The 27,042-nt window shown below is 38.3% G+C and overlaps 1 protein-coding gene and 2 pseudogenes across 14 annotated transcripts in view; all 3 read right to left on the minus strand.

The window, feature by feature from the left end:
• The window catches only part of CCDC83 (coiled-coil domain containing 83), a 74,576-nt gene that overhangs the window by 39,857 nt on the left and 7,677 nt on the right, over window positions 1-27,042 (minus strand). For 11 of the 14 annotated variants that reach the window (XM_054241395.2, XM_078340104.1, XM_054241392.2 and 8 more), the window contains 3 exons: window positions 19,055-19,177; window positions 11,672-11,756; window positions 1,469-1,631 (listed from right to left, as the gene is read on the minus strand). In XM_054241395.2, the coding sequence (XP_054097370.2) occupies window positions 1,469-1,631; window positions 11,672-11,756; window positions 19,055-19,149 (343 nt within the window). In that variant the 5' untranslated portion in view covers window positions 19,150-19,177. Of the gene's footprint in view, window positions 1-1,468; window positions 1,632-11,671; window positions 11,757-19,054; window positions 19,178-20,030; window positions 20,266-27,042 lie in introns of all 14 variants that reach the window. The other 3 variants (XM_054241391.2, XM_054241389.2, XM_054241390.2) reach the window with 2 other exon arrangements.
• LOC144578085 (small ribosomal subunit protein uS10 pseudogene) lies at window positions 11,944-15,079 on the minus strand (annotated as a pseudogene).
• Window positions 20,274-27,034, minus strand: LOC100391022 (adenosylhomocysteinase pseudogene; annotated as a pseudogene).

Raw genomic sequence — 27,042 nt, forward strand, 5'->3', positions numbered from 1 at the left:
AGTTTTGTATGACACATTCCATGCTTGGCCCAAACCATAAACAGGCATATCTCAACTAACTGAGCCCAGTCCTTCATAAGGCGGTTTAATGAGCATACCTGAGCATCCTTTGGAGTCTCAATCCCATCTTAAGGGACTTGTTAAAGTATTCCTTCCAAAAATAAGCAGAACTCTCTTGGAAAGGAGTTGTGCAAAATATACTATCTACCATGTCATGAAATCATTATTGCCAATAAAGAGACTTAGGTAGGAGGAGGTCTGGAGGTCTATAGGAGCAGTTTTGAACTCCCCTAAAAATGAAACTTGCCTATTGATGTTTGGTTTTGGAAATGATTTCAGTCAAAACAACAAATAAGAGAGCCTGCTTTGTGCAAAGTGCTCAGGCAAGTAGGCACTTTGAGAAATCCAGAAATATGTGGATTTCCTAAGGGCTAACAAGTGATAGCACTTGGGTCTCTTTCTTGTGTTTTCCAGCTTCCTAGCAGAGATGTTATTTATGGAGGTTTTGGCAAAAATGGTTTGAGAGATCTTAGCAGCAAGTTAAGAATGAATAGGAATTTTAAAATGCGTATGACAAAACTGCATGATTTACCCTCAGTACCATGGTATTTCCTAAGCCTACAGCAAGAGTATGCCCTGGGTCTTTCATTGCCTGCACCTAGTGTCATTTCTACCCATGTTCTCCAAACTTCTCCTTTCCCAACTCTAATCCCTACTTCCCTTATCTAGATGGGATGCTTGGCTCCCTTAGAGATATTGGGAGAAACACGTTTCATGGTTATATTTGCCTTATCATTCCCAAATCTAAACTGAAGCTGAAGCCAATGAAGCCACCAAACAACAGAATTTTTAAAAAAGAAGAAAAAGTACAAAACCCTACTATGGGCAATGGTGTTTAACAGGATATCGTCTTGTTGTAAGAGTCAGATGAGGCTGGGTGCAGTGGCTCACGCCTGTAATCCCAGAACTTTGGAAGGCTGAGGTGGGAATAGCTCTTGAGCCCAGGAGTTGGAGACCAGTCTGGGCAACATAGCGAGACCTCATCTCTACCAAAAAGGAATGAAATTACAGGCATAGTGGTGTGCGCCTGGAGTCCTAGCTACTTGGTAGGCTGAGGTGTGAGGACTGCATGAGCCTGGGAGGTTAACTCTGCAGTGAGCTGAGATTGTACCACTGCACTCCAGCCTGGGTACCTGAACTAGACCCTGTCTCAGAAAAAAAGTCAGATGAATTTCATCTGTGTTTGATTACTACTCTTCTTCCACCTCCTTGCTTGGCTTCATTACCTCTACCCACTTTGTAATTTCCCTCTCCTGCCCAGTTACCTACATGTGTTTGTGGTTGTGGTGGTAATGATGTCATAAAATACATTCACAGCATTTTGAACATATTGGAAGAATAAAGCATTAATATATTCAAGAAATAACTTGGTACAACTCTGTGATAGTTTTCTATGTTCCTAAATTACCTTTCAAGTTTTTTTCCTGGTCTCTTTCAAACTTCCATTTTTCCTTCATTGCTTCTTCAACATTCTCTCTTGTTACAACTGGCAATCCCTCTGCCTTCTCTTCACTCAGTTCCTTTAGTAGATGCCGTATGTGCCAAATCTGTTCCTCTTTTAAGTGGCTATTCTATCATGAAAAGCAACAGTAATTCACATTTGATCAAGTACATACATTGTTTTTCCTCAAAATAGAGTCAAGAAGCTTCCTGCCTTTGGGTATCACAGGAAGCCAAGTGGGGAGCAAATTCTACTTCCACCAGGCATTATGAGAGGGGATATCCCCACTTCCCCTGGCAGAGTAATGCCAATAAAAGCTAGGTAAAACAGATGATTACAAATAAAATCTAGTCTTATGACATCATACAAAAATGTCCAGGGTTTAATAAATCACTCATCTTACCAAGAACCAGGAAGATTGTGAACTGAATAAAAAATGATAATATATAAATGCCAGTAGTAAGGTGGCTGACATTTTAGAATTATTATTTTTTCAATCGGTTTTTTTTTTTTTTTTATTGATGAGGTCTTGCTATGTTGCCTACACTGTTCTGAAACTCCTGGCCTCAAGTGATCCTCCTGCCTTGGCCTCTCAAAGTGCTAGGGTTACAGGTGTGAGCAGCATGCGTGGCCTATAACAAAAGATTCATGTTATTGGAGTATTGGGGGGAGAGAAAGAGGGCAGGACTGAAAAAGTACTCAGATAAATAATGGCTGCAAACTCCCCAAATTTCCAAGAGACATAAACCTATGAATTCAAGAATCTGAGCATACCCCAAACAAGATAAGCAGAAATAAGCTCATGTTAAGACACATCAGAATCAAACTTCTGAAAACTAAATACAAGGGAAAAGTCTTAAAATCAGTCAAAGAAAAACCACACCTTATGTATAGGGGAAAAACAATTAGAGTACAGGGTATACCTAATTAGAATATCCAAAATCTGGGCAGAGTGTGGTGGCTTATGCCTGTAATTCCAGTGTTTTGGGAGGCAGAAATGGGGGATTAGTTGAGGCCAGGAGTTCAGGACCAGCCTGGACAACATAGCAAGACCCTATCTCTACAAAAATTTAAAATTTAGTCAGGCATGGTGGCGCCTGTAGTCTCAGCTACTCAGGAGGCTGAGGAGGGAGGACTGCTTTAACCGAGGAGTTTGAGATTACAGTGAGCTATAATTGCACCACTGTACTCTAGCTTGGGTGACAGAGAAAGACCCAGTTTCTAAAAATAAAAATAAGAAAATTCAAAATCTGAAATGCTCTAAAACCTGAAGCTTCTTTAGTTTTGAGACGGAGTCTTGCTCTGTTGCCTAAGCTGGAGAGCAGTGGTACGATCTTGGCTCACTGCAACCTCTGCCTCCTGGGTTCAAGTGATTCTCCTGCCTCAGCCTCTCAAGTAGCTGGGATTACAGGCACCCACCAACATGCCTGGCTAATTTTTTTATTTTTATTTTTAGAAGAGACAGAGTTTCACCATGTTGGCCAGGCTGTTCTTAAACTGCTGACCTTAGGTGATCTGCCCACCTCAGCCTTCCAAAGTGCTGGGATTACAGGTGTGAGCCACTGTGCTCGGCCCAAAATCTGAAACTTCTTGAGCATTAACTTGATGCCACAAATGGAAAATGCCACACCTGAAGTCTTGTGACAGCTTGCAGTCAAAATGCAGGCAAACCAAACACAGTTTATTCAACATCCCCAAGGGAAAAATTAAGTTAACTTTAGGCTATGTCTATAAGGTGTATATGAAATATAAATGAATTTCATGTTTAGACTTGAGTCCTATTCCCAAGATATATCATTCTGTATATGCAAATATTCCAAAATCTAAAAGAATCTAAAACTGGAAACACTTCTGCTCACAAGCATTTCAGTTAAGGGTACTCAAACTATGTCAATGTATTTTTCATGATAAACCATGCTAGCTGGAAGAAAGGTAAAAGGAAGTGGCACATTATTTTTTATGTGCTGAAAGAAAAGAACTGTCAATCTAGAATCCTAGACCCAGCAAAAATACCTAACAAAATATGTATAGGACTTGTATACTGAAAACTATTTAAAATGCTGATTAAAAAAAAATCAAGATCTGGGCTGGGCACAGTGGCTCTTGCCTGTAATCCCAGTACTTTGGGAGGCCAAGGCAGGTGGATTGCTTGAGCTCAGGAGTTTGAGAACAGCCTAGGCAACCTAGCGAAAGCTGTCTTTACAAAAAATTTCAAAATTAGTCAGGCGTGTTGGTTCAAGCCTGTAATCCCAGCTACTTGGAAGGCTGAGGTGGGAGGATCACTACAGCCCAGAAGGTCGAGGCTACAATGAGCTGTAATTGTGCCACTGCACTTAAGCCTGGGCAACTGAGGGAGATCCTATCTCAATAAATAAAAAAAAACAAGATCTAAACAAACAGAGAAACATATCATGCTCATGGATTGGAAGACAGCATAGTAAAGATATCCCAATTTGTTAACCAGCTTTAATATAATCCCTATGTAAAGCTTAGTAAGTTTTCTTTATTGGGGGTAAATATATACAAGATAATTCTAAAATTAAATGGGAAGACAAAGGAACCAGTATAGCTAAAATGATTTTGAAAAGCAACAATAAAGTAAGAGGAATTAATTTACCTTATTTGAAGACATATTACATAGCTATTGTAATCAAGACTATGTGGCATTGGCAGAGGGGTAGGCATTAGAGAACTCAGACACAGACCCACACAAGGTCGGGTGCTATGGCTCACGCCTGTAATTCCAACACTTTGGGAGGCGGAGGCAGGTGGATCACGTGAGGTCAGTTCAAGACCAGCCTGTCCAGCATGGTGAAACCTCATCTCTACTAAAAATACAAAATTAGTCGGGCATCATGGCAGGTGCTCATAATTCCAGCTACTGAGGAGACTGAGGCAGTAGAATCATTTGAAACCTGGGGGGCTGGAGGTTGCAATGAGCTGAGATCATGCCACTGCACTCCAGCCTGTGCAACAAAGCGAAACTCCACCTCAAAAAAAAAAAAAAAAGAGGTCCACAGAAATCTCCAACTGATTTTTTTTAAAATTGTGCTAAAATTTAAATATTTGTTTTAAATTGAACAATTCAGTGGCATTTAGTACATTTTCAGTGTTGTAGAACCACCACATCTGTCTAGTTCCAAAACATTTCCAGCATTCCAAAGTAACACTCATTAACCATTAGGCAGTTTCTCCCTCTCATCCCTTTCTTCCAGTCCTTGGCAACCAGCAATCTCTTCTGTCCCTATGGATTGATCTCTTCTGGATATTGGAATAAATGGAATCATACAACATGCTGACTTTTTTGTCTGGTATATTTTACTCAGCATATTTTGGAGGTTCATCTACATTGTAGCATGTATCAGTACTTCATTCCCTTTTATGACTATGTAATTTGCCATTGTTTATGTATATACTAAAATTTGCTTATCCATTCATCTGTTGATGAACCTTTGGGCTGTTTCTATTTGGCTATTTGAATAGTGCTACTATCAACATGCGTGTAACATGTACTTGAATACTTGTTTTTCATACTTTTGGGAACAGAATTACAGGGTCACATGATAATTCTATATCCCTTTCTGAGGAACTGTCAAATTGTTTTCCAAAGTAGCTGAACAATTTTACATTCCCACCAGCAATGTTTGAGGTCATATTCTAATTTTTCCACATCTTCATGACTTGCCAAACGATTGCACTTTTGATTACAGCCATCCTGTATCTGCAAAGTGGTATCTCCTTGTGGTTTTTATTTGCATTTCCCTAATAACTATGTTTTAGGGAATGGCCAATAAGCATCTTTTCATGTGCTTATTGGCCATTTGTGTATCTTCCCTGGAGAAGCACCTGTTCAATGCCAAACTGATTTTTGACAAAGGTATGAAAGCAATTCAGTGCAGGAAAGATAGTTTTATCAACTAATGGTGCAGACACAACTGGACATCTGCAGGTAAAAATAAAAAAAGAAGAATCTTGATCTAAGCCTCACACCTTATACACAAACTAACTCAAAATGGACCATGATTTAAATACAATAGGTTAAATTACAAAAACTTTAGAATAAAACATAGGAGAAAAATCTTTAGGACTTAGGGGTAGGCAAAGAGTTTGAAAACTTGACACTGAAAGCACAATCCATAAAAAGAAAAATTGATAAACTGGACTTCATTAAAATTAAAAACTTTTACTCTGTTACAGTTCCTTTTATGAGGATGAAAGATAAACTACAGACTAGGAGAAAATATTTGCAAATAGCATATCCAAAAAAGGACTAGTTTTAGAAGAATATATATAAATATTTTCTTATATATATATATATATATGAGTATATATATATATATAAAACGAAAGAGTACAAAAAGTCTTACAAGAAGTCTTCTATACAAAATATATATAAGTAATATAAATATATATAAAACTCAAGAGCACAAAAAGTCTAATTATAAAATAAGCAAAATAGAAACAAGCACATGCAAAGAGATTCAACATCATTATCCATTAGGGAAATGCAAACTAAAACCACACTGAGATATCACTACACACTTACCAGAATGACTAACATAAAATAGTGCATAGTGACAACACTAAATTCTGGAGAGGATGAGGAGAACCTGGATCCCTCATATATGATAGTGAGAATGTAAAATGGTACAGCTAGTTTGGAAAATAGTTTTAACAGTTTGTTTAAAAATTAACATGTAACTGCCACACTACCCAGCAATTGAACTCCTGGGCATTTATTCCAAAGAAATAAAGACTTTTGTTCATACAAATACCTGTCCGTGAATGTTTATATTAGCTTTATGTAAAATGTACAATAACTGGAAACAACCCAGATGTCCTCCAGCTGAATGGTTAAACAAACTGTGGTGCATCTACACCATGCTACTATCCAGTAATACAAAAACGCTACCTGATAACACAGTTATACAGTAATACAAAAACGCTAACTGATAACACGCTAACAGATAACACAACAGCCTGGATGTGCCTCCAGAGAATTATGCTGAATTTTAAAAAGCCAAGTCCCAAAGGGTTATTTATTGTATGATTTCATTTGTGTAACATCCCTGCAGTAACATTATAATAATGGAGAACAAATTAATGGTTGCCAGAGTCTAATGAGGGGGCAGAACTGGGAGGGGAATGAGTGGCTATAAAGTGTCACATAAAAGATACTTATGATGATGGAAATATTCTATATCTTGACTTTCCATGTAATCTTGTCGATATCCTAGTTGTGATATTGTGCTGTGATTTTTGTAATATGTTATGAGAAGCTAGGTAATAGGTATACAGGACCTTCCTATCATTTCTTAAAATTAGTGTTAATCTATACTTATTTAAAAAAGAGTTTAAAAATGAAGGCCAATGAATATTGACAACTGAAAATAAATAATTTACTACTCCTTAACCAATTCTCAGATAGTCTATTTTCTGGAATGAAATAGATTCATGTTTTGTTTGCTTATAAATAAATTGAATTATTTTAGTTTGGCATGTTATTTTAAAATGAAATATTTATGGAAACTTAAATAATGGTAATGGAAATATCACTTGCCAAACTATTGCACTGCTAATACTTTTTCTAAATATGGACTTTTCCACTTATTTTTGTAGAAGTAGAAAATTCCTTTATCAAGTATGTTTTGAATCTTAAGATATCTAATTTTGCTTATCTTAGTTAATTTTAGTAAGGCAACAACGGCCTCTAAATTCAATCCCAGCTCAAATATTTACCATGATATACAGGCAGAAAGTTCCAAAGAGAGTGATAATCTTAAAACCACTACATACAAGTTACAAAGAAATGTATATAATTTACAGAGAAATTTTCCTTTTCTTTCCATATTTGGCACAATACTTCTCAAGGTAAATCCAATTCCCTAGATCAAATATTTAACACAATGACTATTCTTTTCAAGCCTATGATAGTTTTCATTTACAAAATTTAAACCTTTTTTTACCTTTTCAGAGACAGGGTCTCAGTCTGTTGCCCAAGCTGAAGGGCAGTGGCATGGTCATAGCTCACTGTAACCTCAAACTCATGGGCTCAAGTGTCCTCCTGCCTCAGCCTCCTGAGTAGGTGGGACTACAGGTGCAGAGCAGTGCACCTGGCTACCTTTTACAATTTTTTGTAGAGACGGGCTCTCACTATGTTGCCCAGGCTGGTCTCAAAAATCCTGGCCTCAAGCAATTCTCCTGCCTTGGCATCTCAGTGTTGGGATTACAGGCATGAGCCACTGTGCCTGGCCTGCATAAATATCATTAAATACTATTTGACATTATATATAAATTTAATATTATCTATATTAAACTTATCAAACCCGATATGAATTTTGAATGGAAGGAGAATGTGTCTGATAGCATTTTACAGAATTCAATATATCTCAAAAATTATTTTGAGTAATATAATAAATAAAATTTAGTTAGATATACCACTAATGTGCTAAAAATATGTTTATCCTACAAAGTGAGGTAAATCATTACCACTTGAGGTAAGAATAATTATCACATTATAAAAATGGAAAAAGGACATTTAATAAATAAGCTATAAAAAGATTGATTTTGTTTTCTTTCATCTCATATTTACCCTTTTACTTTTTAAGACTCATAAGAATAAGAAAAGATGCTGGGCATAGTGGCTCATGCCTGTAATCCCAATATTTTGGGAATCCGAGGCAAATAGATCACTCTAGGTCAAGAGTTCCAGACCAGCCTGGCCAACATGGTGAAACCCCATCTCTACAGAAAGTACAAAGATTAGTTGGGCATGGTGGTATGTGTCTGTAATCCCAGGTATTTGGGTGGCTGAGGCACAAGAATCACTTGAAGCTGGGAGGCGGAGATTATAGTGAGCAGAGATTGTGCTACTGCACTCCAGCCTGGGTGACACAGCAAGACTCTGTCTCAAACAAACAAACAAAAAAAAACAAGAAAAGAAGTTGCCAAAATAGTGCAGAGAATCCCAATCTACTATTCACCTTACTCTCCCCAATGATAAGATTCTACATAACTATAGTACATTCTCAAATCCAGGAAATTGACCTTGATATGTTATTAACTAAACTAGAGACTATTCATTTTTGTTTGTACATACACTTGTTTTTTTTCAGTGTACAATATTATAAAATTTTATCACATATAGATATGAAAATTATTAACAAATGGATGGTTATTTGAAGCCATAGTGTTAACGGAGATGACTCCAAAAAGGATTTAGAGAGAGAGAAAAGGGTTGAGATCAGAACACTGGTAAATGTGATAATTAAGGGATGGGTCTAGGCAAAGAGCAGTAGAATAAAAAAATGAGAAGAAATGGTCAGAGAGGTAGGAGAAAAGTTAAGAGAGTGAGGTCCTGGAACCCAAAGGAGAAAAGGGTTTTAAGATAAAGGGAGCAGCTGCTGTAGAGATGAAAGATAAAGTAAGGACTAAAAAGAGTCTAATGGACCTGGAAAATTGGTCGTTAATAACTTTTGCTAGAGCAGTTGTGGTGGAATAGTAGTTATGAAAGAATGAATGGAGAGTAAGTAAGTAGACATAGTGAACTATGGAACATCTAATGAGGTAGGTAGAGCAATGAATGCAAACCGAGAGAAAGAAAGATAATAAATGAGGTGATAATCCAAACAGAACTAAATATACATAGGAAGAGATGTTGTGTGGGAAAGAAGAGGGGCATTTCTGATTTCGAAATAACTGAAGAGAAAACAATGTATCTTCCTAATGAGTCATGTTAAATATCTGTGACCACAAAACATTTTTCCTTCCACTAGTGTTAGCTGTGAATCAACTCAGCAAATATTTATTGAACACTTACTAAAGGTGGATTCTTCCAGAGAAACAAAGATAAGTAAGACTGGATTGCTGCTGCCTAAAAAGCTTGCAGTTTAATATTGGAGATATAATTTTACACAATATTCCAACTTAGGTTGGGGGAATGAAAAGGAGCTAGCCAAGAAAAAAGCATTCTAGGAAGAGGAAACAGCTTGAGTAAAAGCATAAAGAAATAGATTGGTTTTTCAAGATTTCAAAGAAGAGGTGACAAGCAAAAGGTAGAGCAGAGAGGCAGGAGGCAGACAAATGCCTAGGCAGAAAAGGGCGGGACCTCAGTGAAATCCAACCTTCAAGCTGGAAACAGTCCTGTGAATATCCTCCAACCTGAGGATATCCTTCCAGACTGAGAACCTGCCTTCCTGTTTGGTGTGCTTTCCTCTGATTGGTCCCCATCCTTCACCTATTTTACATATACCTACCCATTTCTAATTGATTTTCTACACTATTGTGCCCACCTTAACCTTTTTTACATACCCAAAAACCAGTCAGCATACACTCCCTATTCTGAACCCATAAAAAGCCCTGGGCTCAGCCATATTGGGAACTCTACTGCCTTTGGGTAAGGAGACCACCCCTGCTTCCCCTCCTTGCTAAAAACTGTTTCATCACTGAGTAAAACTTCCTGCCTTGCTAACTCTTCGCATGTCTGTGTGCTTACTTCTTTCTGCTCCTGAGACAAGAACCCAGACCTAGCTGAGCTAAGGAGCAAAAAATCATCTATCTGCAGCTGGAGACAAGGTTTGAGAGGTGAACGGGTCAGATTTTGAAGGGCCCTGAAGACTTTAGTGAGGACAATGGCTTTTGTTTTCTGTGCAGTAGGAAGCCACTGAAGGATGTTAATCTCTGAAAGGTTTACAGTATTCAAAACGTAATTCTGGTTGCACTGTGGAAAATGTGCTTTGGGGGAAGGATGGGTAAGAGATGGTGGTGGTTGAAATTACAGCAGTAGCAACATAAAAGGAAAGAAATGGATGATGTTCAGATACAGAATTGGAGCTAGAATTTGCCTCTCCATGCTCCTCACTGCTGAGTCCACTAATGTGATTCTTGAGCCAATCCTCATGGAAACAAGAACTTTAACTGTTTCTGGCTCCAAATGAGGGACTAAGGCTCATACTAAATCTGGCCAAAATGATATCAGCAATAAGCTGTAGAGTCAGAATGCAAACTCAGATCTCTGACTCCAGACTCTATTAATATCAGACTCAGTCCTGATTGCTGTACTTGCCACAACCAAGTCCTGATCTACAAATCCCAGTGCTGACCACTGGAGGATGTGCATGGATGCCTTGATGGTACTCACTTCTCTTTAGTTCTCTGGATCTCTTGTAGAGTCTGTATTCAGGCAACAAGTCAAACTGAGCTTCTGTCTTAGTCCCTATTATAAGTGAATGAAACTTGAGAATCATGACAGTGTCAGAGTCACAGTTATGTCACCAGCTTGTCTTATCCTCTAAATATTTACTGAAAGAACAAACAAATTAGCCCTATGGGGAAGACAGGAATCCCCATTTTACAGAAGGGAAATTTAGGCTCATACTAAATCTGGCCAAAATGATATCAGCAATAAGCTGTAGAGTCAGAATGCAAACTCAGATCTCTGACTCCAGACTCTATTAAAATTTGTAGATATATCTATATCTATATCTATATCTATATTTAGACCAAAGCCAAAATAAAACAGTTAACTGGAAGTTTCAGGGCCCATATAAAATGTGTTGAAAGGAGGCACCTTCAGTATTTCTTCCTTCATGATATACCTTGAGGGATAAATTATGTTAATTATCATTGACTGCTTCCAAACTTTATTTCTGTTGACCTTTAGTCCTGATAGTCATATATAGCACCCTTTTGATATTTATTTTAATTTGATAGAATAAAAACAGTGTATCATCTTAAATATGCAATCAATAATTTTAACAACTGAGAATGTCCTTTTCAAATGGTATTTACGTATGCATACTCTCTGAAAATCTAAAAGAAAAAAGATAAATGAAAAGTAGAGGACCAATGTTTTATGGTTTGGTTAAATAAAAAGCCAAAAGATAAATGTAGTTTCAAAGCTTTAAAATTTTGAATGTGAAATTCAGTGTCTTCAGGATCTATATAACATAAATGAACCCATCTTCCATTGACATTATAACTAATATAATGGGAATAGCAGTACCCTCTTGCCAGACATGTATAAAGAAACTTAAATAGATTGTAAATCAGTCACTTCCAAGCTTTCAAGAAGATAATCTCCTAGAGGATATTTCACCATAATCCACATTTTTTGAAAGCATGAGTGTAAATGTTTAATGACTACATATAGGTTCTAAATTTTATACTCACTCTTTCATGATATTTTTGATTCTTTTCCCTAAGTGTCTTTATTTGAAACATGAATCGCTCTGCTGCATTTTCCTTTATTTGACATCTGGGAATCAACAAAGATAAAATGTGTTAGAATAATTTATCTTAGGAAAAATTCATAAGAAAAATTAAAAAAGTATTTGGAGTGAATTATTAAATACATTATGAAAACACATTTAGGGATAAAATCTTTCCCAAATGGTTTTCTGTTTCTGAATCTGTTTAACTAAAATATATATTGGAGAGATAACTTCAAGGATTTTTTTTCTTTTAAAAAAAATCCCTGTTCATATTTTATAGTTGTAATTTCATACTTTCGAATTGTTTATAAATAATTCGGCCTAAAGGAAAAAAGGAGAGCATACAGAAAACATGCTTTCTAGAATTCTAAATATATTCAGACAAAAATGATAAAACTAAGACTTTATAAGGGCAAGCACACTTTCTTGAAATATTAAGGTAAACTAGGCATGCCTATTGGTTCAAGTTCATTAGCATGCCCTCTCTTCTACAAATAGTAAAAACTTCTTTTCTGGCACAAATACATTTCTTTAATACTCAACAAGTATTTGTTGAGTGTCTGTTAGGTATGAGAGATAGAAAAGTGTAGACTTTTGTATAGGCTATTAGATAGCTATTTGAGGTATTAAGTATAGTACATCTTTTTAAGAATTTGCTGGGTATGGTGAGTCACACCTGTAATCCCAGCACTCTGGGAGGCTGAGGCAGGTGGATCTTTTTTTTGAGTGGAGTCTTGCTCTGTTGCCTTGGCTGGAGTGCAGTAGTGTGATCTTGGCTCACTGCAACCACTGTCTCCTGGGTTCAAGCGATTCTCCTGCCTCAGCCTCCTGAGTAACTGGGATTATAGGCACCTGTCACCACACCTGGCTAATTTTTCTATTTTTAGTAGATACAGGGTTTCTCCTTGTTGACCAGGCTGGTCTTGAACTCCTGACATCAAGTGATCCACCCACTTCGGCCTTCCAAAGTGCTGGGATTACAGGCATGAGCCACCGCGTCCAGCCAGCAGGTGGATCTCTTGAGGACAGGAGTTCCAGACCAGGCTGGCCAACATGGCGAAACCCTGTCCTTCTAAAAATACAAAAATTAGCCAGCTATGGTGGCGAAGACCTGTAGTCCCAGCTACTCAGGAGGCTGAGGCAGGAGAATCGCTTGAACCCAGGAGGTGGAGGTTGCAGTGAGCCAAGATCATGCCACTGCACTCCAGCATGGGTGACAGAGTGAGATCCTGTCTCAAAGTAAATAAATAATTAAAAAATGTTATAGTATATCTTGTATCACCATGACCTAGTAAATCTTATAACTTTAAATCTGAGACCAAAATAATGCAAAGGAAATGTGTTATCTAAACCCTTTGGCTCAATTAAAAACAAAACAAAACAAAACCAGAAATACAGCACCTCTGTAGTACAGTGAACAGAAGAGTAGTTAAAGAATGAGAAACTCTGGTTTTAAATCTTGCCCTTACCACTTCTTGTCTACATTATCTCAGGCAAGTCAATTCCCTGTGCCTAAATGTCCAAGCTGTCAAATGAGATAAGAATACTTAGTTCTGCATATTATCATAAGGATTAAAATAAGAAATCATATGTGAATGCTTCTAGCATAAAGTAAATGCTTAGTAAATTTCAGTTGAATTGAGCCTTATATCCTTAGCCCTTCCCCCCAAACGTCAATTATATTTGTGACATTGTATACTCAGTAGAGAGAAAAAGTAAGCTCTTTCTTTCCCAATAATGAGAAAATGCAACATTAAAAAAAATCCTTTACTGCTCATAAAAAGCTCTGTTTGGATATTATGAAACTTGAATTTTAGAGCTGGTTTTCCAGTTCTCTAGGGATATTTAACCTTTAGGCTTTCGCTTACTGTTCAAGAAATAAGAGGATTGATGGAGATGAACTCTATGCTTTCTTTTCAGTTCCAAAATTCTGCAATTTAAATGGACCAGTATTCCCTTTCAAACAGTCATATATACAATATAGATTTAAAGACCTGCCACCAGGTGCCCAGCATTGTTTTAGGCATTATAGAAATAGTTTTTTTTTTTTTTTTTTTACCTTTGGAAACAGTCTTGCTCTGTCACTCAGGCTGGAGTACAGTGGCACGGTCTTGGCTCACTGCAACCTCCCCGTCCCAGGTTCAATCTATTCTCCCACTTTAGCCCTCTACCCCACCAGTAGCTGGGATTATATGTACGTGCCACAATGCCCAGCTAATTTTTGAATTTTTTGCAGAGATGAGGTTTCACCATATTGGCCAGTCCGACCTTGAACTCCTGGCTTCAAGTGATCCACCCACCTTGGCCTCCCAAAGTACCGGTGTGAGCCACTGTGCTTGGCCTATACTTTTTAACAACACCTTCATGATCCTTGCCTTCAAGGAGTACCTTTTACTGGATAATAAGAAGTAAACGCATACATATATTGAAACATATTGTTTCTATATTATGATAAGTACCATGGGGAAAATAAGAATATAAGAAGGACTGTAAATGGAGGGGACTACTATAGATAGGCGGCTACACAAAATAGTAAGAAAATAAGGTGCTATGCTCTTCAGGCTGGGCTTGAACTCCTGGGCTCAAAGAACCCTCCAACCTCGCCTCCCAAGTAGCTGGGGTTACAGATGTGCACCACCACACCTGGCGTATCTTTGACTTCTTACTTAAAGCTTACGTTTGTGCAAAAATTTTGAAGGAGTGCCTTATCTACCTCCTGTTTTTCAGGAGATTAAAAAAAAGTATTATAAATGAAAATTATCTGAAAAGAACCAATGCAAATGTGCAAATTACTCACATAATTTCTGCAATTATAAATATCGTAATACTACTTCTTTACATGGGTAGAGCAAGCAAATGAATCTCAGGATGTGGTCTTCATTGGTTAAACTGAGTCTACAGATGGGCTTGTGAATAGACAAAAATTTTTTTTAATAACTGGTAATCAATTTATTAAAATAGCTGACTTTAAGCACCTGCAATGGTGACTTCCACTTCAACTCCTGGCTCAATACTGATGGAAGTAATCTACTTAACAATCTCAGAAGGACTGTGCCAGTCAATGAGTCACTTGTGGATTCTTATCTGGAAATGATCCCATGTCTTAGAACTTTCACTACAAGGTGTTTTTCTTGTAGTGATTCTCAGTCTTGGTAGGCATTCGAACTGGTCCTTTCACTTTGAGATTCTTTTCCTTTGCTCCTCTGATCAAGTCAGCACACACCTTCTCCAGGGATTTTACTTTGCGGCTTGTTAGAGTGATTTGAATTTGGTAAATTTGCCACCTCCGGCTCCACGGGTGTTTTTCTGGTATCCTTAAAAGCCATGGCTGCTGCGAGGCTTCCTGACCGACTTGTTCCTCAGCAAGAGTGAACAGTGGTGAGTAAGGAGCAAGAGCATGCAAACCAACAATCTGCAACAGCTACGACTGCGTCTTCCTCAAAGAGAAAGGGCAATAGACAAATTTTCTGGCTGCAGCTGAGAGCTTTCCTTGGTGATGACTGAGCATGCAATTATTGGGCTGGAGACTACATGCTGCCCCAGCCCAACTTCATGGGTCATATTTATACTAAAAAAAATTATTTGCTGTTTCTCTGAAACTCTAATTGGGCAGCCTTTATTTCTATTTGATACATCTGGCAACCCCACACTTAAGACCACCACCCCTCCCTCAGAGCATTTAGTAGCAAATGGCCTCAGGGTTTGTCTCTTGTCCATTTCTGCAGTGAGTAGTTCTGGATGATGTGAGTGGCAGCAGCAGGCCTCGGGGGAATTCTGAGATGCCCTAAATGTTTTGGCAGCTTTACTGGCCCCCTTATGGAGCTCATGGTAGCTGGGGGTCTAATTTAGCTGAGCCTCTCTTTGCCTTCTCTGGCTTCATGAAGAGGCGTATTTTATCAGGAAGCAAATGAAGCTTAACTTCAGAACTCGACACTATTATGGGGACTTCAAGCATCATTGTTCTCTATACACTTCTTCCTTTTTAATATCTCCCCATCTACTCAGTGCCCTAGAATCTGAAATGTCACACTAGGTGCTGAAGCAAGTGGGGCGATAAAAAAACCAATATACATTAAACGAGTTTGAAAAGGATGTGGTAATATTCTAAAGCATAGTAACACTAAATTGTTAGTAGTACAGTATGTCACCTTTCGCCCCACCTCTCTATATTGTTAAAATGTTAGTAATGTGTCAGTGATCCCCCTATTCATGCAATTTCATTGAAGATTTTGGGAAGGAAAACAAATTAATTTGAATTCCAAAAAACCTATATTTTTGTGTTTTTGCTTTAACCCATAAACATACCCACATCTGTTTTTTATATCTCTATTCATATTTAATGTAGAAACTTGGGAGACAACAAGTATAAAGGAGAAAATAAAAACTACCGTTACTTAGAGATGATCATGTTATAGATTTAGTATTGAACAACCATAGAAGTTCATGACCTTGTATTCTGGGAAAGAGTTCCTGTATCCTTGAAATTACCTGATGAAAGGGCAGGATCGCTTTGTTGCAAATGTTTTCAGAATATTAACAATCTGTACTCACCACTGGGTAAGAAAGAGCTCATTTATTGGTGGGCATTTCATCACTGAGTGTTAATACGTTAAAAATTTTATTTCCTGTATCAACAGGCAACAATAATATTGTATTTGTTTTCATGAGTGTGATTTTAGCTTTCAGACAAGATCCAACAATATTTACTCAACAAAGAAACTCTGAGCTCATACTATATATCAGGCTGTGTTAGATACTAGAGGTATAGACAGGAGTAAACAACAGTCTTCAAGGAGCTCACAGTTTGTTGAGGGAGAGCCAAGCACAAATGTCCTGCCATATTTTTCCTTCACCTAAAATATTCTAACTGCCTCATCCATATAAAAACACAAATCTTGGCTAGACCCAGTGGCTCACGCCTGTAATCCTAGCACTTTGGGAGGTCGAGATGGGCTGATCACTTGAGCCCAGGAGTTCAAGACAAGCCTGGTCAATGTAGGGAGACCTTGTCTCTATAAAAATAAACAAACATGGCTCATACCTGTAATCCCAGCATTTTGGGAGGCCAAAGTGGGCAAATTACCTGAGATCCGGGGCTGAAGACCAGCCTGGCCCACATGGTGAAAACCCATCTCTACCAAAAATACAAAAAATTAGTGGACATGTTGGCATGTGCCTGTAATCTCAGCTACTTGGGAGTCTGAGGTGGGAGAATCAGTTGAACCTGGGAGGTAGGGGTTGTGGTGAGCTGAGATCATGCCACTGCACTCCAGCCTGGGGGTGACAGAGCAAGACTTTTGTCTCAAAAACCAACCAACCAACCAACAAATCATTGATCCAAATAAACTTGACTTTCAAAAAATCTATATCTTCTTCATTTTTTCACTCATAACCATATTCTCACCTATTTTTGTATCTATATCTATACTTATTGCAGACAACTGAAGGGAAAACAAGTATAAAGGAGAAAAGAAAAACAATCGTTATTCAGAGATGATTATTTTATAGACTGAACATTGGTAGTATCAGCTCTTCCCAAATAACCATAGAAGTTCAAGACTTTCTTGGGATAAATTTGAAAAAAGGTCAATTGCTCAAAAACCATGAATTAACTACCTACTGTGTGCTCACTGCTTTATTAGGAGCTGAAGGAGGTATAAGAGGCTGCCAGGGGACTCCTGGAAAATCATTCCTCAGATGATGAGAGAGAGTGTCCTGGCTATTTGTCATGTGACAACAGTTTCGTCACTGAGGAACACATGGAATGCATAAATACATAACACGTGTTCCTTTTCCAGAAATCAGCTTGAAGCTTTCTCAAACAAGCTTTTCCTAACCCCTCTGTCTAGGTCAAGTCCTTTAGTTATGCTGTTAAACAGCACCCTACATTTTTCTTTTTTAGTACCTTTATTATAGTCATGTAACTTTTTTTTTTTTTTGAGACAGGATCTCTTTCTGCCTCCAAGGCTGGAGTGCAGTGACACAATCATGGCTCAGTGTAACCTTGACCTCCCTGGGTTCAGGCAATCCTCCCACCTCCACCTCCTAAATAGCAGGAACTAATTTTTATTTTGTAGTGACGGGGTTTTATCATGTTGCTCAGGCTGATCTCAAACTCCTGGGCTCATCCACCCACCTTGGCCTCTCAAAGTGCTAGGATTACAGGCATGAACCACCACACTGTCCTGTCATTTTTTTTAAAGCTCAAATTAGTGGTTTATTGTCTGTCTCCCATGCTTCATCAAGGCAGGAACCATGTGATCGTGTTTGCTGCTATACTTCCGTACCCAGCACTTGATTTGCACTTGGTAGACACTCAAGTACTTACTGAATGAACACATGAATGAAGCACATTTCAGCTTTATGTGAGAAAAGACTAACACTTATCTATTAATTCTCTAAGAATTACACATTAAACTCCTACCTTGTGCCAAAAGCTAAAGTTCACAACCGTCAAGGAGCTATTTGTTGGAGTAAAACATAAACATAGAATAAATATTACCTATACTTTTGTCTCCAGCTCTTAGGAGTGAGACATTGTGAAATTTTATTCTTATTAAAAGAATTTTCTGTAAGTCATTTGGATTTTATATGTAGCCGTTTAGGAAAATGTAAGTTGGAATGTATAAGAAATAAAAGGTCACATAAAGGGAAATTTTCTCTTCCATTCTCTCTCTTTTTGTTTTTGAGATGGAGTCTTGCTCTGTTGCCCAGGCTGGAATGCAGTGGTGTGATCTTGGCTAACTGCAACCTCCACCTCCCAGGTTTGAGCAATTCTTCTGCCTCAGTCTTCCAAGTAGCTGAGATTACAGGTACACGTCACCATGTCTGGCTAATTTTTTGATTTTAGTCGATACTTGTTTTCACCATGTTGGCCAGACTGGTTCTTAAACTGCCAACCGGTTTGGCCTCCTAAAGTGCTGGGATTACAGGCATGAAACATGACATCCGGCCTCTTCTACTCTCTATAAATGTAAACTAACCATTCTATGCTGTATTTTAAGAGGTAAGCTAGCAAGCTGTTGTATGCATCGGTGAGAGTACCCAATAATACAATTGAGGGAGCCAATACCACATTAATGAAAGCTGGTTCATAGCAGCTTTCATTTCATTTCATAACATAGTCTAAGTAGTCATAGCTACTACTTGGACTATGTTATATTAAAAGTTTCAAAAACCTTTAAAAATATGTGCATAGCACAAGAGTGCAATTATGCTTCCAAATCCACATCTATTCTTCTGGCAGGTGCTGCATGCATCATTTCCATTTGGAGTTATATGAGTCTTAACAATGACTGCCCTTTATATATGGCAACTTTCAGATTTCAGAATAAAAACTTACTGATAGTCTAGAAGTGCTTCACTGGTAGGCAATTTAACTTCTTTTGGTGGCCCATCATATGTATCCTTTTTATTTGCTTTCCCTGAGTTTTCCATTGTGCTGGTTAGCTATTAAGAAATATACCTGTTTAGAAAAGAGACATAGGAAAAGTGAAAAATTCCATCTTTGCCTCCCCATTTTTGTTTACTCTAGATAAGGTACCTCTAGGACTTAATACTGGCTTTCTATCCTGATTGTTTCCATGTCCCCAGATCTAACATTCATCACAATGGTGGAACATCATGAAATGATTGGATTCTTGATTTTGGGTGAATTCCATGTTTAGCCCAGGTATAGCATTTCCTCCACCCAAAACTTTCTGAGAGACTCCCTCTCTTATGTTATTCATCTATATCTGTCGCCCCTATCTAGATTTTTTAAGAGCAAAGAACAGAGCTTTTTCAACCATTTTATTTCTCCACAGCATTTTGCAGAGAGACATTAATTAAATGTCTATTATTTTTTCAAAGAAAATAAAAACAAAACCACAATTTTCTATGAGCATGAAGAAGCTAGGATCCAAAAGACTTAAGAATAAGAATCAGGATCCAAAAAATTAGGTTTGGCCACGGTTGTTATAAGGAGCAAATAAAAGCACACAATGAAGTACTTTTAAAATGATTGAGATTTACAAATGCGAATAATAATAATGTATTAACAATAACTGCTCATCAGCTATTAATTGATTTTATACCTAACAATAAAAAAATCAAAAATACTTTTTAAAAGGAAAAATCAAGACCCACTGTTCACAGGTGTTTATAGTAAGCAGGAGAACTTTCATGCATTTGGTTTGGGTACTAAAATAGACTTTTCAGGTTATAGTCTTCCTTAACACATTTTTATCTTTTAATGTCCACTATTCTTAAAAGAATAAGTACCTAGCCTTAAATAAATGTATCAGTAGTTAGGTGTGGTAGAAAGCATATAATATAACCTTTGCAATTATTTGTTTAAATGGCTGGAAACTCTCATGAGAGTGAGGATGATGTAATTCTTGTGCACTACTGTATTTCCTCACCAAGCACAACAGACACACAATAAATGCTTGTCAAATGAATACAGGAGTGGATGCATGAATGAATCAGGTGGACGTGGGCTTTAATCCTAGATGCAGCTGTGTGACCTTGAATAGGTTACTTAATCTTTTTGCAGAATTTCAGTTTCATCATCTGTCAAGGGAGAAGGATAACAATTTTACTCTAAGAGCTATTGTAAGGATTAAATAAGCTAATATTTAAAGCACCTGGCATAGTGTCTGATGTATAGAAAAAGGGCATATATCTATCTGTAGCTCTATCTCTGTATAATGCCCCTTCCTCTTTCCCTTTAGTTGTTGCTCCAGGTCAAGCTTCTTCAAATTCTGGGTAACTAAAGCATAGAATATCTGCCTGCTGCCAAGTACGATGATGTGTGGAAAGACTAAGTCATGAGGTTTGCTATTGGCAACTTTCATTGATTTGGATCACTGAATTGGCAATTCACACAAATCTTTGTAGACGATTCAGCCCCAAAGTGGAAAAACTTATTAAAATGAAAACATGCTTTATCTCTGTAGACATGCTGCTTGCAGACTCAGACCTCCAGTGAGGCTGTCTTTATGTCTGTGATTTTTCTAACCAAGTATGCACTACTCTATACACTAACAAATTTGAGTTTATACATGATTGCAAACATACCACAATACTTTACATCTGAAAAGCATGCAGATGACACAACAAAAAGATTTAGTACATTAATTAGTATCTTCTCAAATATGAAAGTATTGAGAGTAATAGGCTACACACCAAAAAGTGTCATCTTGATACCACCCCAGTTCAAAGAAAATTATCAGCTAAGAAAAGATTACTCTTTTGTTTCAGATGCAGAGTTAAATTTCTATATTATTTTCCATTTTAGAATTAGAATTTTAAACTTGACTATTGCACAAAAAGCATACTGACAAATGTTTCATTTTAAAACAATTATTTAGTAATAATTTTTACTATAAAATATTTTATTTAAAAGTTAAATGTCAACATTAATCTCTTTCTAAGTCATATGGAAGAGATCAAGTGTTATGGTTTTTACCTGCGGTACCCATCTGGTGTTGGAGGAAAAATGACCTCATCTTGCTCAATTACCTTAGTTACTTGGTTTTATGTTTTAAACTCTCTGACTAATGTATAATTACTTACCTAATTGCAGCTCATGGCAAAGATTTTAATAAAATATGAGTGAAAATGTGAACCCATTAAAGCGCAAATGCTTTATGTATAAACTCTATTAAGATTCATTGTTTCACACACTTTAAGAAAATTCGTAAGCCAATTGGACTTCCTGCTTAACAGCTGCATTTTTGTGATGAGCTAACCATGGTATCTCAGTATCTATTTTTGCATTTGATAATGCTGTATAAACCATGGGCCCCTTCATAAACATTTACAAGGATTCACAGTTCCTGACCAACCAGAAGATTTCTCTCAGTTAAAGGGTAATAATCCTAGAAAAATATTCACAAAGTAAATACAATGATCTTCCAGGAAGGTTACACTTAGAATATCTGACAAATGGACATAGAATCTATCAGTAACTACAAACATCTATTCAATGCCTGCCCTGTGCATGGTGCTTTACGTGGCCCCTGGGTTTCATACAAAGTATAAGAGAGGCAAGACCTGACTCAGACAGATAGGAAGAAAGAAGCTCACTGCAGCAGAACTTTGAAAAAATGAGCAGCTTTAAAAGACTCTAGGAAAATCCTACAGATACTGCTAGGGAGATATTCACCTAGCATGTGACCTCCCTTTTGTGCTCATGTGTGTTTTCATCTCCCAACTGTGTTTGGGGTCTCTGAAACATACACCATAATGTAAGGACAGGTGAACATCCTGGGTTTGAAAGACTCAGGTTCCCAACCAATCTTCCTAGAATCTGCTCTATAATCATTTTCTGTCATAAAATCTTTCAATAAATATTTCCCAAATGCCCTCAGTGAAAAGTCAGAAGTCTGTTTACTAAAAATAGACATATCACAATCATTTTTTTCATATGTACTGTTATCCCATACTGCGTTGGCTCTGCAAAGTTACCTATAGAACATAGTGTGTGTCCCTTCCTGTACTGTCTCAGGATCCTGGTTCAGTATCTAGAAAGCTTAAAATAAATGATTTTTTTTTTTTGAGACAAAGTCTGGCTCTGTTGCCCAGGTTAAAGTGCAGTGATGCCTAGGCTAAAATGCAGGCTCACTGCAACTTCTGCCTCCCAAGTGCAAGCCATCCTCCCACTTTAACCTCCAGAGTATCTGGGATTACAGGTACATGCCACCATGCCTGACTAATTTTTATATTTTTTCAGAGAGGGTGTTTTGCCATGTTTCTCAGGATGATTTTGAACTCCTGAGCTCAAGTGATTCACCCACCTTGGCCTCCCAAAGTGCTAGGATTACAGGCATGAGCCACTGCACATAATTCTGTGGAGGCTGGGAGGGATGGCAGTTCTGGCCATATATGGCCTTTCTGGCCATATAAAATGGATCTTGAGGTTTGATAGCTAATGTTTTACATAAATGTACATTAAAATGAAAGATATTTAGTTAATAGCATTAGTAATGGCAGAAGTTCGGAGTAAGAGTCCATCAAGGCATAAGAGCATGATATAAAAGATTTCTATTTGGGTGCTAGATGTCTTGAAGTCTAGTCGTGGCTCAGCCATTAACTAGCTAGAAAGTGAGCCATTAACTGCACAGTTTTGAACTGCAGTTCCCAAATTTTACTGGATTCTCAACTATAAATTGTAAGGCTAATAAAAGTAGTAGTGTGGTGGTAATGCAGTGCTTCCAAAAGCCTTATTAAAGAGCAATCTAACTTAAAAGGTACATACTTCACTGTAATGTTAACTGCAAGGCTGACATACATATTCAAAAACATTCATGGTACTCATCTTCAACAAAATACAATTCCTTTAATGCTAGTGACACCTAACTACTTCAATAAACCCTCATCTTTGGGAATTCAAAAACAGATGTTGTATCCTTTAATATTTAAATTCATCTTCTTGAGAAGCCTCTTGTTATTATCCTAACTAGTGATAAATAACCTCACCTTGTAGCCCCACAGCAATTTGTACTTTTTTTTCACCATTTATGGCTTGTAATAGACAGTGTCTATTGTTTCCATCTTTGTGTTCATGTATTTTCAACATTTAGCTCCCACTTATAATGAGAACATGCAATATTGCTTTTCTGTTCCTGCATTAGTTTGCTTAGGATAATGGCCTCCAGCTGCATCCATGTTGCTGCAAAGGACACAATTTTGTTCTTTTTATGGCTGTGTAGCAGTCCATGGTGTATGTGTACTACATTTTCTTTATCTAGTCTACCATTGATTAGTATCTTGGTTGATTCTATGTCTTTGCTACTGTGAATAGTGCTACAATGAACATGAGTCCATGTGTCTTTTTCGTAGAATGATTTATTTTCCTTAGGGTATATACCCTAAGTATAGTAGCAGGATTGCTGAGTTGAATGGCATTTCTGTTTTAAGTTCTTTGAGAAATCTTCACAATGCTTTCCACATGTTCTTTAACATTCCCACCATAAGTGTTCCCTTTTCTTCTGAACCTCACTGGCATCTGTTTTTCTCTTTTTAATAATTGCCATTCTGATTGCTGTGGGATAGTATCTCATTGTGGTTTTGATTTGCATTTATCTAATGATCAGTGATGATGAGCATTTTTTCATATATTTGTTGGTCTGATGTATGTTTTCTTTTGCAAAGTATCTGTTCATGTCCTTTGCCTGTTTTTAAGTGGTGTTATTTGCTTTTTGCTTGCTGAATTAAGTTCCTTATAGATTCCAGATATTAGACCTTTTTTGGATGCATGGTTTGTGAATATTTTCTCACATTCTGCAGGTTGTCTGTTTACTCTGTTGATAGTTTCTTTTGCTGTGCAGAAGCTCTTTAATTAGTTCCACTTGTCTATTTTTTGTTGTTGTTACAGTTGCTTTTGGGGATTTAGTCATACATTCTTTGCCAAGGCCAATGTCCAGAATGGTATTTTCTAGGTTTTCTTCCAGAGTGTTTATTGTTTTAGGTCTTACATTTAAGTATTTAATTCATCTTGAGTTAATTTTTGTATGTGGTAAAAGGAAGGGGGTCAGTTTTAATCTTCTACATATGGCTGGCCAGTTATCCCAGTACCATTTAATAGGGAGTCCTTTCCCCATTGTTTGTTATTGTCATTCTGTCACAGATCTGGTAGTGTGTCACTTTATTTCTGGGTTCTCTAACCTGTTCCATAGGTTTATGTCAATTTTTGTACCAGTACCATGTTTGGGTTACTTTAGCTTTGTAATATAGTTTGAAGCTGGGTAGTGTGATTCTTCTGGCTTTACTCTTATTATTTGGGGTTGAATTGGTGATGAAAGTTGTTTTGGTTCCATATGGATTTTAGAATAGTTTTGTCTAATTCCATGAACAGTGACATTGATAGTTTAATAGGAATAGCACTGAATCTGTAATTCAACAGTATGGCCATTTTAACAATATCAATTCTTCCAATCCATGAGCATGGAATGTTTTTCCATTTGTTTGTGTTCTTCTCTGATTTCTTTCAGCAGTGTTTTGTAATCCTCATTGTAGAACTCATTTACCTCCTTGGTAAGCTGCATTCCTAGTTGTTTTTTCTTTCTGTTTTTTTAGACACCAAGATTTTTATTTACCCATCTTCCTGCTTTTTTTCTTAAACATAAACATTATAGACCAAATTATTCTCTTTTTGACCCAGGGCTGTGATACGAACCATCTTGTTACAAAGTGGTAGTAGATCTATGCTTGCTTTTATGTTTTTATGGCCCCTCTCAACCTCTGGCTGTCAGTTCTCTGTCCTTTCTCAGTGGTCCCTTAACAGTCTATTCTAATTCCTATAAAACAGGGACTAAAAGTACCAACCTCATTGTTATGAGGTGTAAGAGCCAGCACTAAGCCAGGCTCTCAGGAAAATTCAAACAACAGCTCATCCTTGCCCTACAGTATAGCTGCTTATCTGTCAAGGGCTGAGGTATCATTGAACCTATAAACCAAGCACACGGGTATAAGTCCACAGACGGGGTGAAGGACTAGATGGTAAAGTATATGGGTTTTGTGACTCCATTACTGACTTCCAGGCAAAGGAAGGACTAACTTAGTGAGCAGTTAGTTTCAAGACCACTGAATTCATAGTTCCCTGTGGCTGTCTTCCTTGTACGTCTACCATGACCAGGGCTTCAGGAGAGGCCTCTCAGTTCCCCCTGCCACACTTGGAATGCAGTATGAGGGATGCAGCAGAGGCCAACAACTGAGTGACCAGCCCCAGGGAACAATAAGGGACACTGACAAACCACTGGTGCCATTTGCTGTTAGGGAGGAGAGGCAGGGACTGGACAAGGACAGCAGTTGGAAGGTGAAGGGCAGGCCTAGCTTTCAGTAGTGGTAATGATCTGGTATGAACAGGCCATCACGGGAATGCCCAGGTAAAGGGCCTGCATCTCAGTCAGCTTGGTCAATTTCACATTCAGCTTGCCCAGGTGGGCTTCAGCCATTGCCTGATTCAGCTTCTTGGACAGGAAGAGAACCCCAACGGGGTACTTGTCTGGGTGGGTCTGTGGCTCAATCTGCGCCATCGCTTGGTTGGTGAAGGAGTTACTTATCATGAAGCTGGTGTGGCCCACGGCACAACCCAGATTGACCAGCTGACCCTCGGCCAGCAGGATGATGTGGTGCCCATTCTTTAACTGATACTGGTCTACCTGGGGCTTGATGTTCACCCTTTCCACACTGTTCTTGTTGAGCCACTTTACATCAATCTCCATGTCAAAGTGTCCAGTGTTACACATGATAGCATTATCCTTCATCTGCTCAAAGTGCTGGCCAAGGATAATGTTGACACAGCCTGTGGTGGTGACAGAGATGTTGTCCTCCTGGCAGACCTTGTCTACGGTGGTTACCCCATACCCCTTTGTGGCAGCCTGCAGTGTGTTGATGGGATCAATCTTGATGATGATGACATGGGCCTGGGCACAGTCCTTGCCCACGTAGCCATAGCCTGCTACCACTGCTACCTTGCCGGCAATCATCAAGTCTGTGGCCCACTTGCCATCTTTGAGGGACTCCCGGCAGCTGGAGAGGTTGTCAAACTTGCTCTTGGTGATGGAGTTGTTGACATTGACAGCAGGCACTTTCAGGATGCCAGTGGCTATCATCTTGTGTAGGTTGTGGACCCCAGTCATGGTCTCCTCAAAGATGCCTCACATGCTCAACAAGAGCTGTGGGTACTTGATGTGGATGAGGTTGGTGAGGGCCCCACCAACGTCCAGAATCATGTTGAGGAGGCCATCTTTGAAGTATAATGTCTACTTGGTGCACCACAGGTACCCCTCCTCCATTTTGCCCTTCCAGGAATACACTGAAATGCCAGCCTTGGCAACAGCAGCCGCTACATGGTCCTGGATAGAGATGTTGCAGCTGGACCACTGTACCTCGGCACCCAGGGTAATGAGGGTCTCAATGAGGATGGCCATCTCCACAGTCCTATGTAGGCAGCTGGTGATGCGGGCATCCTTCAGGGGCTTAAAGGACTGAGTACAGCTCCCACATGCACATCAGACCCAGCATCTGGTTCTCCACAATATCCAGGGCTTTGCATCCCCAGAGGGCCAGGCCAATGTCAGCGACTTTGTAGGGCAGTTTCTCAGACATGTTGGTGGCACTTTTGATGGACATGGCTGAAGGGGGCTAGGTCTTGACCTGGGGACAGGCACTGGGTGTATGGCCTTGGGCAGGGGGTTCCTGGGTATTTTATTCATTTTGTGGCTCCTGAAAATAAGACTGCACAAAAACATTTTTTTTTTAAATTTTTATTGGATTTTAGGTTTTGGGGTACATGAGCAGAGCATGCAAGACAGTTGAGTAGGTACACACATGGCAGTGTGC

Source organism: Callithrix jacchus, chromosome 10 (assembly GCF_049354715.1).
Source record: "Callithrix jacchus isolate 240 chromosome 10, calJac240_pri, whole genome shotgun sequence".
Lineage (NCBI taxonomy): Eukaryota > Metazoa > Chordata > Mammalia > Primates > Cebidae > Callithrix > Callithrix jacchus.